This window comes from Simochromis diagramma, unplaced genomic scaffold, assembly GCF_900408965.1.
Source record: "Simochromis diagramma unplaced genomic scaffold, fSimDia1.1 OVJJ01000466.1, whole genome shotgun sequence".
Lineage (NCBI taxonomy): Eukaryota > Metazoa > Chordata > Actinopteri > Cichliformes > Cichlidae > Simochromis > Simochromis diagramma.
This window is the reverse complement of record NW_024387287.1, coordinates 69,063-87,650: the sequence shown is the minus strand read 5'-3', so window position 1 is coordinate 87,650 and position 18,588 is coordinate 69,063. Positions and strand designations below refer to the sequence as shown.

At 40.8% G+C, this 18,588-nt stretch overlaps 1 protein-coding gene across 1 annotated transcript; it reads left to right on the top strand.

The window, feature by feature from the left end:
- Positions 1 to 1,963: 1,963 nt before the first annotated feature.
- On the top strand, positions 1,964 to 15,195 carry LOC120716305 (protein NLRC3-like). Its single transcript, XM_040003784.1, has 8 exons — positions 1,964 to 2,019; positions 2,104 to 2,202; positions 2,613 to 2,729; positions 3,106 to 3,144; positions 5,150 to 5,266; positions 11,572 to 11,650; positions 11,811 to 12,003; positions 12,177 to 15,195. The coding sequence occupies exons 2-8, from the start codon at positions 2,177 to 2,179 to the stop codon at positions 13,979 to 13,981; spliced, it is 2,376 nt and encodes a 791-aa protein (XP_039859718.1). The 5' UTR covers positions 1,964 to 2,019; positions 2,104 to 2,176; the 3' UTR covers positions 13,982 to 15,195.
- Positions 15,196 to 18,588: the final 3,393 nt, after the last annotated feature.

Below are 18,588 nucleotides of genomic sequence, written 5' to 3'. Positions count from 1 at the left end.
AGTTTAGACATACAAAGTCACAAACTGTGTCTTTCTGTGTGGAGTTTGCATGTTCTCCCCGTGTTTGCGTGGGTTCCCTCCGGGTACTCCGGCTTCCTCCCACCGTCCAAAGACATGCAGCTTGTGGGGATAGGTTAATTGATTAATCCAAATTGTCACTAGGTGTGAATGTGAGTGTGAATGGTTGTCTGTCTCTGTGTGTTGGCCCTGCGACAGACTGGCGACCTGTCCAGGGTGTACCCCGCCTCTCGCCCTATGATGGCTGGGATAGGCTCCAGCGCCCCCCGCGACCCTGAAAAGGATAAGCGGAAGCGAATGGATGGATGGATGGATGGATGGATGGAAATTAGGTATCAAAATATTAGATACCTTCTAATTTCTAACAAATAGAAAATAATGTTATTTAGTGGTGTTGTGTTGTTATTATTATATTTTATTTTTGTAATTTTTTATGTAAATATAATGGCAGATATATTGCATCATGAACAATTATTGAGGTCATGTACATGTATTGTGTGTTAAGTCGATATATCAATTATTCTGACAGGCCTACTGTTTTGGTATCATAACAAGCTTGCCAAACATGCCTAAGCAGTAGTTCTGGTCTGAATGACAACAAACATAATTAGTGTTTGGGAAAATCTGTTAGAAAACAGTTATTATTTCAATAATTACGCTTAGCATGTGACACAGACACTGCATAACAAAACTACAACAACAAATACTTACTTTAGGAGAGGGCAGCATGAGGTTGAGACTTTGACATCTGTAAGAAAAAAAATTCATGTATTACAAACGAGTCACTTAAAAATACATTAATGTGGCAGACTGTTCCCTGCTCAGATGCCGTGTATAAATACAATCAGGGCTGTCACAACAATGGGGTGGGGCCAAGTGGCTGCAACCCTAGTTACAATGTGCAGGTATATATAATTACATATAATATATGTGAATAAAGCAAGAATCTGTTTAGGTTAGTCACTGTGCTGACTGATGCTTGCTAGGTTTATATGATTGCAAACTGCACAAAAACAACAACAGCAACAACATTAATGACAATGACAAACAAAATTACTTACATTTATGTAAATCTCACATCAGGAAGATCTGCATTTGATTTCATGGGCTGAAATAAACAGGCAGAAACATTACTGCTAAACAACCCCAAAAAAACCTCTAAAAAGCCTAAAAATGACTAAAAAAAGCAAGGAAATGTGGAACATTGTAATTAGTGAATATTAATAAAGCATAACTGTGCTTTGTTTCTAACCTTGGTAAGTAAGTGCTCTGTAGCCAGAAGGAGATTTCTGTAAAAGTCAAATTAAATGTGAATAGGTTTTGACAGTTATTGTATATAACAAGTGTAAAAAAAAACTTTTGTAATTTTTTTCTCTTTCTGAAAAGGCAGAATAATAAGAAAAGGCTAAAGTACGTCACAATATAATTAATTAAGTTACATATTTTGATTACTTATGGAAGTGTGGAGCTGCCACCCAGGCAAGAAAAATACAGCTATATCACGTTATAACGTGAAAAGTTTATTGTTCTAACATTATGCTTTTCATGTTTGTGTAATATAATATCTCGTTATTATAATATACATAATTATCAGGTTCACACAATATTTTACGGACGTGAAAATTATGTATATTGTAATAACGTGATATTACATTGTTCAAACATGAAAAGTATATTGTACGAACATGATAGTATATTGTTAGCACGATATACTTTTAACGTTATAACGTGATATACTTATATTTCTCTTTGCCTTTAGTGTGAGGCAGCTTTCAGCTGACACTGAGAGGAAGCAGGAAAGAAGCAGCTGATATTTGGACAGCACACATGATGAAAGGAGGAGTTCAGTTGATGTGCACATGAATGATTTGTGTTTCCTCTGCAGGTAGAAAGTGTGTGTGAGCTGAGCAGCATGGATCAGTGTGAGGACAGAGAGGAGGGAGTCCCTCCCTCTAAAAGCACTCTGTGTGGGGAACATGAGAGCCAGACCAAAGCTCAGAGGTGAGACGACCATCTCTAACTGTCCATGACTCTTCTCCATGTCACAGCTCAGCACTCACATCACTGCTCCATCATTATTCACAGGAACCAGCCTGGACCTCCACCCAGCCCTGTGTCTTCTACGAGTGAATGGGTGAAGGATTTCTTCATTAAATTAATGCGGAAAAGCTTATCTGACAAAAAGTATGTATGTGTCAATACCACAGTCTCTTTTTTTCCTTTTTTTCACTAACATGAACTCTTTGATGTCAGATTGGTGTCTGACTTAAAAAAACTGCTTGATGTTGTTTCCTGGTCTCTAAACTGCATCTTAAAGGATGTCACTGAGGATTTTTTTTATTCTATAAGACATGACCAACATGTACATTTAAACTCCTGCTGCTCACAGTAGGACCATCACTAGCCCAGCACAATGTAAAGGACTGTGTTTACCTCTTGGTGGTTCTCGGTTCTTACACTGCCAACATTAGTTTGAAATTTCATTCTGCTGATGCTCAGCCTAAAAACCAGTTTCTCTTTGGGATGATTAAGATATTCTAAGTCTTCATGAGCTTCTGTGGCTGCAAATGAAAAACAAATTTCTTCTCTAACAGGATCTATAGGAGACATGCTGAACCTGAACCTGAACCCAGGTGTGTGTCCTTTAAGAGTGAGCGGTCTAAAAGTTTCCCCATTCATTTTAAATCCCAGCAGGCACCTGCTGCAGAGAGGTGAGCTGTTAGCAACATGAACTCTTTGATGTCAGATTGGTGTCTGACTTACATTAACTGCTTGATGTTGTTTCCTGGTCTCTAAACTGCATCTTAAAGGAAGTCACTGAGGATTTATTTTATTTTATAGGACATGTCCAACATGTACATTTAAACTCCTGCTGCTCACAGTAGGACCATCACTAGCCCAGCACAATTAAAAGGACTGTGTTTACCTCTTGATGGTGCTCGGTTCTTACACTGCCAACATTAGTTTGAAATTTCATTCTGCTGATGCTCAGCCTAAAAACCAGTTTCTCTTTGGGATGACTAAGATATTCTAAGTCTTCATGAGCTTCTGTGGCTGCAAATGAAAAACAAATTTCTTCTCTAACAGAATCTATAGGAGACATGCTGGACCTGAACCTGAACCCAGGTGTGTGTCCTTTAAGAGTGAGCGGTCTAAAAGTTTCCCCATTCATTTTATTCCAACTTTGTTTTATTGATTTCAACCACGACATACAAAGTTAGGAGAATCCCACTGCTGTTCTGGCAGGGTTGTCTGTAGCTCTCCCTCCCATCTCAGCTTAGTAGGAGAAATGGATTTGGGAACAAAGTATCTAGTATTTTATACAAGGCCGATATCAGTCTGTTTTGATGAGGGTTCGTTTGCAGGATGATATCCAGATATGTTTCAGGATTGGGAAAGTGAGGGATTTTTACAAAATCTTCAGCCTGAAGATAACGAAATTTCGAGTTATTTTTCTCAAAATTTCGAGTTAATAAGTCAAAATTTCCAGTTAATAAGTCCGAATTTTGAGAAAATAACTCGAAATTTCGAGAAAATAACTCGAAATTTCGAGTTATGGATCTTTTTTTTTTTTTTCTTTAGTGGCGGAAACGGGCTTCCATACAAGGGTGACTTGCAGCGTGAAGCGAAAAAAAGTGAAAGAGAGGGCAGGAGAAAGAAAAAACAAATCCCACTGCTCCTAATAAGGAGCCGGCTCGCATCGTTCACTTCAAAGAGCCATTTCGTTCGTGACCGACCCATCACTACAAGGAAAAGTGAGAACTGTGATCTCAAATATTTTGTGTAGTCATCCCTTATCAACAGGCTAGAGTTGAATCTCCAATGTTTAATGGGTCTTTTATGAGTTATTATTAATTTTAATGGGTCGAGATGCCGTCGCTAATACCACCTGAAGTGATCTGAAATGGCGATAGCATGATACTCACAATGGCTAATTTTACAGAGAAACCTAATATCGATAAGAAAAAAGTCTATACGTGTATATGTATGGTGGGGATGAGAGAAAAAGGAAAATGCCTTAGTAGTAGGATTCGCATGTCGCCATGGATCCATGATCACCAGCTGAGTTTTGAAAAATTCTAGGGTTTTAGCAGATTTCATCAACAGACAGACCTTAGTTGACAATCTATCCAGCAGAGTGTCCTGAACCAAGTTAAAGTTGCCTCCAATAATAAAATGATAGTTTTCCAAATTTGGAAGAGAAGAGAAAAGTTTAACTATAAAAGAGTCATGTCCCAATTCGGACCGTACACGCTAGCCAGTATCACAACTGAGCCCTGCAAGTTTCCTGACACAAATTTGAAACGGCCATTTGGATCAGCAATAATGTTATGTTGCTCAAAAAGAATATTATTAAGGATAAGTATGGCTGTCCATCTAGCTTTGGCGTTAAATTTGAAATGATATATATTGCCGATCCAGTTTCTCTTGAGTTGCCTCACGCCTTTGTTGCAGAGATGTGTCTCTTGAAGAAAAAACACATCTCCTTTAAGTTGCTGTAAATGTGCCAGAACTTTGTTAGTTTTGGTTGCACTACCCACTAATGTTCCCTCTAATTTTTCATTTGTCTGAGCGAACACACAAACTCCCTGAGCGTTCCTTGGACCACTGTGAGCAACAGCAGACGTGTGCACTGTGGTCACCCCAGCATCAAATCCATACAAGTTACATGGTTTATTAAAACAATCAAAATACAGCATTTACATTTATGTTAGCCTACTTTTAACCAAACTAAAATGTCATGAGCCCCTCTATGGAAGTGGTAGGATCCAACCATGACCATGTTTTCAGATCAGGTCTCCAGAATGTTAGAACTCAGAGGTTGGTGTGAGGCGATGTTGCTCCGGGTGTAGCCTGGTGAGGCCAGTCGCTTCCGGTTCCCTTTGTCAGTCATAATGAACAGTTTGGCCAGGTAGCGAAGCTGAGGCTTGAGTCCCAGGTCGTACAACTCCTTCAAGACTACTTCCAGCACCTCAGGGTAATAGTCCTCGACAATATGGATCCTTATCCTTATCCTTATATTTTAGTTTACCCCGCATTTCCAGTTTCTCTTTGGGATGATTAAGATATTCTATGTCTTCATGAGCTTCTGTGGCTGCAAATGAAATACAAATCTTTTCTTCTCTAACAGGATCTATAGCAGACATGCTGGACCTGAACCTGAACCCAGGTGTGTGTCCTTTAAGAGTGAGCGGTCTAAAGGTTTCCCCATTCATTTTAAATCCCAGCAGGCACCTGCTGCAGAGAGGTGAGCTGTTAGCAACATGAACTCTTTGATGTCAGATTGGTGTCTGACTTACATTAACTGCTTGATGTTGTTTCCTGGTCTCTAAACTGCATCTTAAAGGAAGTCACTGAGGATTTATTTTATTTTATAGGACATGTCCAACAGAGGTGTGGACTCGAGTCACATGACTTGGACTCGAGTCAGACTCGAGTCATTAATTTTATGACTTTAGACTTGACTTGAAAAAATGTTCTAAGACTTGTGACTTGACTTGGACTTTTACACCAATGACTTGGGACTTGAATTGGACTTGAACCGGTTTACTTGAAAAGACTTGATATTTCACCCCAAATATAAAATTTAACATGCATATTATATAGAGATTGAAAATGTGACGTCATTCACGGGTAGAACCGCAAAGGATTCTGGGAACTCGTGGCAAGCGGTACTAGCGCACGCAGGCTTTCAATTGAAATCAGTCACACAGCGATAAAAAGAAACACAAAAATGTCAAGAAGCTGTTGTATTATTAACTGCAATAGCCGGTCGCATGACAGCCACGGGAAGCCGACGGGTAAAGAGATCGGTTGTTATCGGATTACGTCGTTGAAGAGAAATTGTTCGAGCCATGTTTCCGAAGTAACAAAGAGGTGACGGGTGGCCTGGATTGCAGCCATTCAAAGATCAAATATAACGTCCCAGAACACTCCAGCTCACAGGTTAGTCTGCTCCAAGCATTTACACAAAGGTCAGTCTGCTGTTGTAGTTAATGCGTCATTTTTCTTAACATAATTGGTGATATAGGTTACAAGCAAGTCTGGCGCTGAACAGAAATTGTCGCGCTATGCTCCTTTGTTTATTGTGCATAAATAGTGAATTGTCCTGACACAATATTGCGTTTCGCTTCTGTTATTATGGTACATTGACAAAAACATATACTTTTATTCACAGGATAAAACAGTTGTTTTGTATCACTAATTGCCCAGTATGATTACAGCATACAGTATTATTGTCACTGCTACATTTCTGTGATGCTACCAGAAATTATTTCCACTACTAATTAATTACCATTGAGCTCAAAGGTCCTATTAATAAACAGTTAACGAATGTGTATTTATGACGACGATTTGTGAGACTGGTAAACTTATGATACGTACGATGGTCTTTCGTTCTACACGGTGCATTTCAAGGTCCTGCACCCATCCGTCGGTAAACTGTACCTGGGCTTGTTGCAGTGACCTGAAGTTACTAAACTTCATGAGTGTATGCGCTCACTCCAAGAAGCGTATAATTATAAATATGCATATAAATATGCTACGATGAGATAGCTGACTTCATCTAACTAGCAAATGTTGTCCAGGCTACGTTGGTGATGCAGTTTTTTTTTAATGTGTATGATATTTTTGTCATGCGATTTTAAAGCCGGTCCTACAAGCGCATCCAAGAATAACATGCAGCTTATCTCAGAACTGTCGGTGAAAATTATTCTTGGAGCTAGGTTTAATTGAGCTGCATTTTAAAGAGGTGCAATTTCACAATTTGTGTATATTTTCTAAGTTCACTATTTTGTCATGTGTTGAGAAAAACACAGATTTAAAAATTACATGGTCTAATATTTACATTTAACATATAACTGCAACATGCTTTTTTCATTTTTTTTTTTTAAAGACTCGAAAGGACTTGAAATTCAAAGTTTCAGACTTGTGACTTGACTCGGACTTTTACACCAGTGACTTGAGACTGGACTCTGACTTGCCTGACATTACTTGAGACTTGACTTGAGACTTGAGCATAAAGACTTGAGACTTACTTGAGACTTGCAAAACAATGACTTGGTCCCACCTCTGATGTCCAACATGTACATTTAAGGGTTACAGGTCTAGTGGTCGCAGGATTAACTTTAAAGTCCAGCCTCATTCTGCTGCAAAGAGATGAGCTGTTAGTAACATGTACTCTTTGATTTCTGCTTGATGTTTTCTGCTTTGACTGCTTGATATTGTTGGATATAAACTGTAGTGCAAACACGTCATTCTCTCAATCCCATTTAAACTGTCTCTTAAAAACAAACCTTTGATTTCTAAACAAGTTAAAATTCACTTCAGCAAACAGGAAGTAATGCTCGTGATCATGTTTTCTTCCATCGGTTATGTTGTGCTGTATGTTGGAGGACGTTAGAGTAGGTAGGGGCGATCGTGGCTCAAGAGTGTGCCCCAGGGTGGCTGTGGCTACAATGCAGCTTGCTATCACCAGTCTGTGAATGGGTGGATGACTAAATGTGTAAAGCGCTTTGGTGTCCTTAGGGATTAGTAAAGCACTATATAAATACAGGCCATTTTACCATTTAGGTAACGCTAACTTTGCTGCACAGATTTCACTTTTACTCCTAAAAGTCAGAGCATCAAAAATGACTCTAACACTAGTTATTAGTTTAACTTCTACAAACTAAAGTCACTCTCCGCTTTTCTTAACTTGTCTGAAAATCAAAATAAAATCAAACTGTAATCTACTAAAATGTAGAAAAGAAAGTTTCCTCTCTGACTTTGTGCCTTTTGGAGATTGGTTCATCTTTTACTCACTGAACTGTTGACAGAAAGAGAAATTAGAAAGCTTTTCCAAAAAATTCAAAAGATTTAAAAAGAAACCGAAGTTGAATTTAGTGCACAGCTCGCTAGTACACCATTTTCAACTTTTAAATGCTAGAATTTTACCCACTTTTGCAGCTAAAAATAGACATGCATGCGTTTTGAAGAGGCAAGGCGTTAAACTGACATGGTAGACCAGTGTGTCTGTTACATGTTTTGCCACGATACTGGATTGTGATTTTACCTTTTAGTTAAACATTTTTATGCTTAACTTTATCTCCCAATGATCCTGATAGGAATTTAACCTTGTCCATCGTGTGATTGAGGTTATAAATGGAAACCAGGTTTCTAATATTTCTGAGATTAAGTTTTTCAGTTCAGCACAACATTCAAACTCAAAGCTAAATAGTAACCCAGGTAGTTGATTCTTATATATATATATATCCATCCATCCATCCATCTTCATCAGACCGTGGCTCAGGGGGTTGGGAAGCGTATCTGTAACCGGAAGGTCGCCGGTTCGATCCCCGGGCTCTCTGTCCTGGTCAGTGTGTCAAGACACTTTACCCTACCGCCTACTGGTGTTGGCCAGAGGGGCCGATGGCGCGATATGGCAGCCTTGCTTCTGTCACTCTGCCCCAGGGCAGCTGTGGCTACAACCGTAGCTGCCTCCACCAGTGTGTGAATGTGACTGAATAGTGGCATTGTAAAGCACTTTGGGTGCCTTGAAAAGCGCTATATAAATCCAATCCATTATTATTATTATTATCCGAGGTCGAGTCCTGGGTCTGCCACGGGGCCTCCTCCCGGTGGGACATGCCTGGAACACCTCACCCAGGAGGCCCCCAGGAGGCATCCTTGTCAGATGCCCGAACCACCTCAGCTGGCTCCTTTCGATGTGGAGCAGCAGCTGCTCTATCTCTAAGGGAGAGGCCAGCCACCCTTCGGAGGAAGCTCATTTCTGCCGCTTGTATCCGCGATCTCGTTCTTTTGGTCACTACCCACAGCTCGTGGCCATAGGTGAGGGTAGGGACGTAGATCGACCGGTAAATTGAGAGCTTTGTTTTTACACTCAGCTCCCTCTTCACCACGACGGACCGGTGCAGCGTCCGCATCACTGCAGCCGCAGCCCCAATCCGTCTGTCGGTCTCAAATCAAATCAAATCAAATCAAATCACTTTTATTGTCATATCACATGTGCAGGCACACTGGTACAGCACATGCGAGTGAAATTCTTGTGTGCGAGCCCCACAAGCAACAGAGATGTGCAAACACAACAACACAAACGAGCAAAATACAAGAATGGCTAATCTGAAACTAATAAATATATGTACAATATATAATAGTGTATGCATTTCTGGATGTGTATACTAAATATTTTCCTACGTGTGTGTGTGTGTGTGTGTGTGTGTGTGTGTGTGTGTGTGTGTGTGTGTGTGTGTGTGTGTGTGTGTGTGTATACACATTTTTACAAATTAAATAGTAAAAAAAATAATAATAAAATATATAAAATATACAGAGTTGAATATGTGCAAAACAAGTGGCATTTATATACAGTGTGTAGTGCATAATGTTAAAGTTCCAGTAGTGAAGCTGAGGTGTCTATGAAGTGTTCAGCAGTCTGATGGCCTGGTGGAAGAAGCTGTCTCTCAGTCTGCTGGTACGGGACCGGATGCTGCAGAACCTCCTTCCTGATGGAAGCAGTCTGAACAGTTTATGGCTGAACAGTTTATCTCCGGCTCCCTTCTCCCATCACTCGCGAACAAGACCCCGAGATACTTGAACTCCTCCACTTGGGGAAGGAACTCATCCCCGACCCGGAGTGGGCACTCCACCCTTTTCCGGCTGAGAACCATGGCCTCAGATTTGGAGGTGCTGATCCTCATTCCTGCTCCTTCACACTTGGCTGCGAACCATTCCAGTGCGAGCTGGAGGCCTTCACCCGATGAAGCCAACAGAACCACATCATCCGCAAAAAGAGATGAGATTCTGAGGCCACCAAAGTGAAAGCCCTCCGCCACTTGGCTGCGCCTAGAAATCCTGTCCATTAAAGTTATGAACAGAATCTGCGACAAAGGGCAGCCCTGGCGGAGCCCATCACCCACCGGGAACGAGTCCGACTTATTGCTGGCAATGCGAACCAAGCTCTTACAACGGTTGTATAGGGATCGAATGGCCAGTAGCTATGGGCCAGACACCCCATACTCCCGCAAAACCTTCCACAGGACACCCCGAGGGACATGGTCGAATGCCTTCTCCAAGTCCACAAAACACATGTAGACTGGTTTGGCAAACTCCCATGCACCCTCAAGTATCCTCGAGAGGATAAAGAGCTGGTCCAGTGTTGCGCGACCAGGACGAAAACCGCATTGTTCCTCCTGTATCCGAGGTTCGACTAGCGGACGAACTCTCCTTTCCAGCACCCTGGCATAGACTTTCCCAGGGAGGCTGAGGAGTGTGATCCCCCTGTAGTTGGAACACACCCTCTGGTCTCCCTTATATATAGAAATACTAAATCTTTCTCACTACAGGGAGTCATCTCATATTTGTCATAGTCAAAATATAACTGACTGGATCTTTATCCTTTGCTTGAGCTAACTGAGGTAATAGTCTTTGGCGCCAAAGAAAAACAATTACAGGTCACCAGAGAACTTCAAACTATACATCTAAAAACCACAAACCAGGCGAGAAATTTGGGTGTAGTGATGGATGCAGACCTAAACTTAGAAAAACACATTAAGACAATAACAAAGTCAGCTTACTATCACCTCAAGAATATTTCAAGGATAAAAGATCTGATGTCTCAACAGGACCTGGAAAAAACTAGTCCATGCATTCATCTTTAGTAGGCTTGATTACTGTAACAGCATCTTTACAGGTCTACCTAAAAAATAAGTCAGACAACTACAGCTCATTCAGAACTCTGCTGCTCGAGTCCTCACTAAGACCACAAAAAGTGGACCACGTCAGTCCAGCTCTGAGGTCCTTACACTGGCTGCCTGTCCGTCAGAGGATAGACTTTAAAGTTCTGATGCTGGTCTATAAAGCTCTGAATGGTTTAGGACCAAAATACATCAGTGACCTCCTGACCCAGTATGAACCTTCCAGATCCCTCAGGTCATCTGGATCCGGTCTTTTATCAGTTCCCAGAGTCAGAACCAGACACGGAGAAGCTGCATTCAGCTTTTATGCTCCTTATATCTGGAACAAACTCCCAGAAAGCCTCAGATCAGCTGAAACACTCAGTTTATTTAAATCCAGGTTGAAGACTCACCTGTTCTCAGCTGCATTTGAATAAAGCACCAAATCCACACTTTTAAGCTTAAATTTCAAAACTTACATTTTAACTATTGATTTTATCTACTGTTCTGATTTTATCTGTTTTGATTTTATATACTGTTTTGTTTGTTTGTTTGTTAAGTGGGTTTAGAGCTCTGGGTAGCTCCCCAACTGGGTCTAGAGAGTATTTTAAATTCAGGGAATTTAAAATAGAAAGTAGCTCGTCCACAGAAGGACTGGTAGCTCCCCTTACGATAAGGGTTCAGATCGCGCGAACAGGTGTGAAATGTGTGTGTTTAGTTAGTTTGTTTGTTTGCTTGTTTTAATCGATTTTTAAATCATGCTTTTTATTTGTTTTTGTTTCTAATGTCTCTGTAAAGCACTTTGAATCACCTTGTTGTTGAATTGTGCTATACAAATAAATTTGCCTTGCCTTGCCTTGCCTTCTTCACGTTTCCTTCAAAGAGTGGACCAGGACAGCTCAGAGGTGCCCAGTGGTCAGTCTGCCCAGCAGCATCAAACACACCTGGACTCCGTATTTATGGTCTGTACTTGTACAACAACTACTTTTACATCTATTCTGTTCACAGTCATCTCCATGCTGCTTTGTAGATCAGTGGATCGTTAGTGTGTCCAACATGGATCTGATGTTTGGCTCCATGATTTCAGCCTGATTGGCTCATTCATAAAGTATTCTGTTCCAGCTGCTGGAGGACAACATCATCACTTTTATGAAGAACGAGCTAAAGGAGATGCAGAAGGCTCTGAGCCCAAATTACCCAGAATGCTTAGAGAGTCAGAGGGAGGATGATGAGAAGAGCGGGATCAGCAGAAAAGCATTTGTAAAGATCACACTGAACTTCCTGAGAAAAATGAAACAGAAGGAGCTGGCTGATCGTCTGCAGAGCAGTAAGATGATTTATATAAAGATTTGAGCTGCTGGATGAACGAGACACCAATATATTAAAAGATGGGAAAACGTGGGTTGCTCAGTGGGAGAGAAATTGGTTTGTGAACTTTGTAAGAAATGTACCAATTGTTGATGTTTAATTTTTTTTATTATCAATCAGAACTTCAAGATGCAGTTTGTCATCGTAACATTAAATCTAAGCTGCAGAAGAAGTTCCAGTGTGTGTTTGAGGGCATTGCTAAAGCAGGAAACCCAACCCTCCTGAATCAGATCTACACAGAGCTCTACATCACAGAGGGAGGGACTGCAGAGGTCAATGATGAACATGAGGTCAGACAGATTGAAACAGCATCCAGGAAACCAGACAGACCAGAAACAACAATCAGACAAGAAGACATCTTTAAAGCCTCACCTGGAAGAGACGAACCAATCAGAACAGTGCTGACAAAGGGAGTGGCTGGCATTGGGAAAACAGTCTTAACACAGAAATACAGCCTGGACTGGGCTGAAGACAAAGCCAACCAGGACATCCAGTTCATATTTCCATTCACTTTCAGAGAGCTGAATGTGCTGAAAGAGGAAAAGTTCAGCTTGGTGGGACTTGTTCATCACTTCTTTACTGAAACCAAAGAAGCAGGAATCTGCAGCTTTGAAGACTTCCAGGTTGTGTTCATCTTTGATGGTCTGGATGAGTGTCGACTTCCTCTGGACTTCCACAAAACTGCAATCCTAACTGACCCTAGAAAGTCCACCTCATTGGATGCGCTACTGATAAACCTCATCAGGGGGAAACTGCTTCCTTCTGCTCGCCTCTGGATAACCACACGACCTGCAGCAGCCAATCAGATCCCTCCTGACTGTGTTGGCATGGTGACAGAGGTCAGAGGGTTTGCTGACCGACAGAAGGAGGAGTACTTCAGGAAGAGATTCAGAGATGAGGAGCAGGCCAGCAGGATCATCTCCCACATCAAGAAAGCTCGAAGCCTCCACATCATGTGCCACATCCCAGTCTTCTGCTGGATCACTGCTACAGTTCTGGAGGATGTGCTGGAAACCAGAGAGGGAGGACAGCTGCCCAAGACCCTGACTGAGATGTACATCCACTTCCTGGTGGTTCAGGCCAAAGTGAAGAAGGTCAAGTATGATGGAGGAGCTGAGACAGATCCACACTGGAGTCCAGAGAGCAGGAAGATGATTGAGTCTCTGGGAAAACTGGCTTTTGATCAGCTGCAGAAAGGAAACCTGATCTTCTATGAATCAGACCTGACAGAGTGTGGCATCGATATCAGAGCAGCCTCAGTGTACTCAGGAGTGTTCACACAGATCTTTAAAGAGGAGAGAGGACTGTACCAGGACAAGGTGTTCTGCTTCATCCATCTGAGTGTTCAGGAGTTTCTGGCTGCTTTTCATGTCCATCTGACCTTCATCAACTCTGGAAAAAGTCTGCTGGAACAACAACAAACAACCTCTACATGGTCTAAACTATTTAACAAACCAAAACTTCAGGCTCTTCATCAGAGTGCTGTGAACAAGGCCTTGCAGAGTCCAAATGGACACCTGGACTTGTTCCTCCGCTTCCTCCTGGGTCTTTCACTGCAGACCAATCAGACTCTCCTACAAGGCCTGCTGGCACAGACAGGAAGTAGCTCACAGACCAATCAGGAAACAGTCCAGTACATCAAGAAGAAGCTCAGTAAGAATCTGTCTGCAGAGAAAAGCATCAATCTGTTCCACTGTCTGAATGAACTGAATGATCGTTCTCTAGTGGAGGAGATCCAACAGTCCCTGAAATCAGGAAGTCTCTCCACAGATAAACTTTCTCCTGCTCAGTGGTCAGCTCTGGTCTTCATCTTACTGTCATCAGAAAAAGATCTGGATGTGTTTGACCTGAAGAAATACTCTGCTTCAGAGGATTCTCTTCGGAGGCTGCTGCCAGTGGTCAAAGCCTCCAACAAAGCTCTGTAAGTACATTTGTACCCATCCCTTTACTTTTATCATGCAATTGAGTTAGTAATTAGTTTCATCAGACTTTATATCTTTGTAAAAATTGGTATGGGAAATGCTCCAAGCACTAGAAGAACCTTGATTTGAAACCATAACTATATTATTAAGCTTAATAAACCTACAAACATGTAGTAGGTTTACAGTTTCTTTTCAGAATTTCTAATTTAGAAGGCGGAGGAGTTGGAGCAGCCGGCTTTTTGAAACTGGCTAATCATTCTTGTTCCGGCGCCCCCCCATATGTGACAGCCTGTTACAGCAGGTCTTCTCATTCTGAGCTTCTTTCTTATCTCCTCTTTATTTTCTCGTAATTTTTTGTAACTGAAGTTTTAACAATTAGATTCTGCAATCATGGACTACCGTTTTGTGCTAGTCTTGATCGTTTTTTTCTGTTGCTTTTTTCAAACTTTTTTACCTGTCTTTGGGGACCCAGCACATTGATCCTGTCATTTACAGTAGGGATCAGCTGTTAGCGCTGCATACAGTGGTGTTGCTAGTGTTCCAGATTAACTGGCATCGCAGATAAACTGGCGTTGGTTGAACAGATGTGTGGTAGACTTGCTTTTCAGGAGCTGCTACCGACAAACCAGCAAATAAACACCAAATACAAAATTACATCTGTGACATTTCTGAGGTTGCCTCAAACACAGTCCACCAGTCTTGTTGCTGCTGAACAATAAAATGTTTAAAAATGTTGCAAGCTTAACTGGTGATATTCTCATGCACGGGGTGATCGCGAAAACGGCAGACAATTAACACCACACCAGTGCTGTTCACAGGACAGCAAGTCACAAATGTAATATTTGGTGTTTATTTGCTGGTTTGTCGCTAGCGGCTCCTGAAAAGCAATTCTACCGCACATCTATTCGACTAACACCAGTTGAGTTTTTCTAATTTTTACTATGTAACTTTGCACTGTCCACTTTCTGCTATAACAAAACAAATTTCCTGAGTGATACTAATAAAGTTCATCTCATCTCATCTCATCTCATCTCATCAAAAAAAAGGTATATTTTTGGAGAGGTGAGCTGAGAGGAGAATGAAGTAAAACATGTTATTTTGGCTAGGAAATTAAAAGAGCAACCAAACCAAGATAAGATAACCTTTATTAGTCCCACATGTGGGAAATTTGTTTTGTCACAGCAGGAAGTGGACAGTGCAAAAGCTATAAAGTTATAAAAATTAGAATACAATAAGAATAAAATGCTGTACACAACTGTACAGAATAGAATAAAATACTATATACAGTAGAATAAATAGAATAAAATATACAATAGGATAAAAATAGAATACAAATGCTTTATACAACTGAGTAAAAATACAACGATGCCAGAAAGGATTATTGCACTTAGTGTTATTGCACTTTAGTGTTATTGCACATGTATGGATGTGTGTGTTTGATCAGTTAAAGTCTTTATTATGGAGTCTGAAAGCAGTGGGGAGGAAAGACCTGCGAAATCTCTCCGTCCCACACCGTGGGTGCCGCAGTCTCCCACTGAAGGAGCTGCTCAGTGCTGTCACAGTCTGCTGCATGGGGTGGGAGATGTTGTCCAACAGGGATGACAGCTTAGCCGCCGTTCTCCTGTCACTCACCACCTCCACTGGGTCCAGAGGGCAGAACAGAGCTGGCCCTTCTGAAGATGGCTGAGGCCAACACAGAGTCATAGAAGGTCTTCAGGAGTGGGCCCTCCACCCCAAACGACCTGAGTCTCTGCAGCAGGTACAGCCTGCTCTGCCCTTTCCTGTAGAGGGCGTCTGAGTTATGGGTCCAGTTCAGTCTATTGTTCAGATGAACACCAAGGTACCTGTAGCTGTCCACAGCCTCGATGTCCATACCTTGGATGTTCAGTGGTTGCAGTGGCCCAGGCCCAGTATGTGATTAAAAAATGATTACTTTGAACTCTATTTAATCAAAGATTTAAGAATTAGAAGAGTGACAGAAAATACTTTCTGTCTGTAGCAATAGGTACAGAGGTAGTATTACTGAATCTTCCTGCTCCTCACTGGTTTACATTTAGATGTAGAAGTTTAGTTATAATTTGGCCAAGAAATCTTCACTTTTTTCCAAAAGATAAAATGTAATATACAATACATTTATCAATATAACCTATTTGGCTCTCTTCTCTTAGTTTAACATATGAGGTGATTTGATTGCAATTCTTTTTCAGACTGAGTGGCTGTACCATCTCGGCAAGAAGCTATGAAGCTCTGTCCTCAGTTCTCAGCTCCAAGTCCTCTTATCTGATAGAGCTGGACCTGAGTAACTCTGACCTGCAGGATTCAGGAGTGAAGATTTTGTCTGTTGGAGTGAAGAGTCCACATTGCAAACTAGAAACTCTCAGGTCAGGACTCAGAGTTTTCCACTGATTACAATTTAAAATCTGCATCATAAACCTACCATAAACATTTACCCTTTAATCTCAGTCTTATTTATCTTTGGGTTGAATTTTACAAGGTGTAATGCATTTTCATAGCCATATTTTTAATGAAGTTGTTAAAAGAAAATGTTTTCATAGACATTTTTATTGTCTTTTATTCATGTTTTACTATTTATTTTTTTTAACTTTTATCATTGTTCTTTATAAAGTACTTTTGTCAACCACGGTGTTTTTAAAGTGCTCTATAATTAAAGTTGAATTGGATTGGACTGTTACATTCAGATATTTAGGAATATGTCACAATGACATGTTTAGGTATTTACTGGACATGAATGAACATGATTTTGATAAGAGTGCAGAAGCCTATGTAATGAACTAATAATGTATGTTGATCTTAAAGTCAAAGATTTCAGTGTCACTAAAGTGGCTCTCGTTACCTGATTAGATCACTATGCTAAATGACTCTGAACCTATTATGTGATATTGAGTCTTTGTGTTTAAAATCAATTATATGTGCAACCTTTACACTGATGATATTATTTAGAAATACTTTAAATATGAAATGGGTTCAGTAATATCAGTCAGTTGTGCCCAGCTCTAAAGTGAATTCCTTTAATTTCATAAAACTATTAATCCCAAAGGAAAGTCAAAACAGTTTGGTCCTAATCTGAACTTTAAGTCTCTCTAAACCCATTAGGCAGTTTGTATGCGAGTTTATTATGAAACCCATGTCACCAGTCAGATATAGGATACCTTCTGTGATAATCTTATTGTATTTGCTCTTTTAGTTCTTTCACAGATGGATTGTTGTTTTGTGTGTCTGCAGTCTGTCAGGCTGTCTGATCACAGAGGAAGGCTGTACTTCTCTGGCCTCAGCTCTGAGCTCCAACCCCTCCCATCTGAGAGAGCTGGACCTGAGTTACAATCATCCAGGTGACTCAGGAGTGAAGCTGCTGTCGGTTGGACTGAAGGATCCAGGCTGGAGACTGGACACTCTCAGGTATGGAGATAATGTCTGATAGAAAAGGAAGAGCTGGAAACATTTACTGTGTCTTTCACTCACTTCCTGTTTGTTTCCTGCAGATGAGACATGAACAATCACACATGCAGGAACACTTTTTGTTTGCTAACAACCAAAACACTGTTGTAACTGAACAGTAAATTAGATTAACGTAGGAGGAAAAGAAAAAGACTTCTCCAGCAACAAGTTGTGAATATCTCAGTTAAAAGATAAATATTCTGGGAAAAACGTGTTTCCCTCTGGGACTGACCGAGATTAGATTAGATTAATCTCTGTTTATAGGGGCCGAGGACATTTTTATCTTGATTAGATAACCACTGGAAGAAGTGGAAACTGTTAGCCAAGCTTTATCAAAAGAAAATGGTAGAAAATGTATTTCAGTGCTTTTGATATTCTAAGGCCACAATTTGACTAGATATGAGGAATAGCAGGGTCCAGAAAGTGTTACTGCCTCTGGAAAGTGCATCTAAAGACCTGATGAAGAAAGTGAAGAAAACATCAAAGACTGAGCAGAAGAAACTGGCAGAGGCAGTTTTTCACATTTTATCTGGAATCATGGGTACACTGCGGTGAGATATGATAGGCTTGGTGTTGCTGGTGGAGGATGTGCAACGTTCATTAACCCAAGCATCGCATAGAGGGAACTGGCTAAAGGAGATGATCTGGGGCACCTAGCAGTTGAAGTATGGTTAGATGGAGTCTCACTGTAATGAACTTTCATAATCCTTGTAAAAAAAACAAAAAAACAAAAACTAGATTATAGTTTAGGAACACAAAAGGCCTAACAAGTTTCAAACTTTCAGAGGGCAGAAGGAGACTGACAGGTGACTCTCAGTGATGTTAGCTGACAGCAGAAAAAATTCAGTGCACTAACATGAAAATCAGAGTGTTTGCTGAATATGAAATATGAATATGAAATATTAACCCTTTAAGACCTTCCATAGAACCAAGTCCGCCAGAGCTTATATTATATTTTTACATGCTGTAGTGCCATTTTTTGGGAGTATTTTAAGTTGTGTTACGAGTTCAAAATTGGGGATGGACACAAGAGGAAAAACCACAATAACAACACTGGTCCGGTCGGGTTGAGTCAAACGATGATTTTAATGATCACACGCGTGGGAGATGGACACTGTATGCAGACAGCCTCAGATCTCAAAATGGTGGAGCAT

Bases quoted from the DNA above. Each gene is read 5' to 3' on its own strand.
- LOC120716305 (XM_040003784.1), top strand. From the start codon at position 2,177: ATGCGGAAAAGCTTATCTGACAAAAA. The intron at 3,145-5,149 runs GTGTGTGTCCTT...CTTCTCTAACAG, and splicing joins GGACCTGAACCTGAACCCAG to GATCTATAGCAGACATGCTG. The intron at 5,267-11,571 runs GTGAGCTGTTAG...TTTCCTTCAAAG, and splicing joins CAGGCACCTGCTGCAGAGAG to AGTGGACCAGGACAGCTCAG.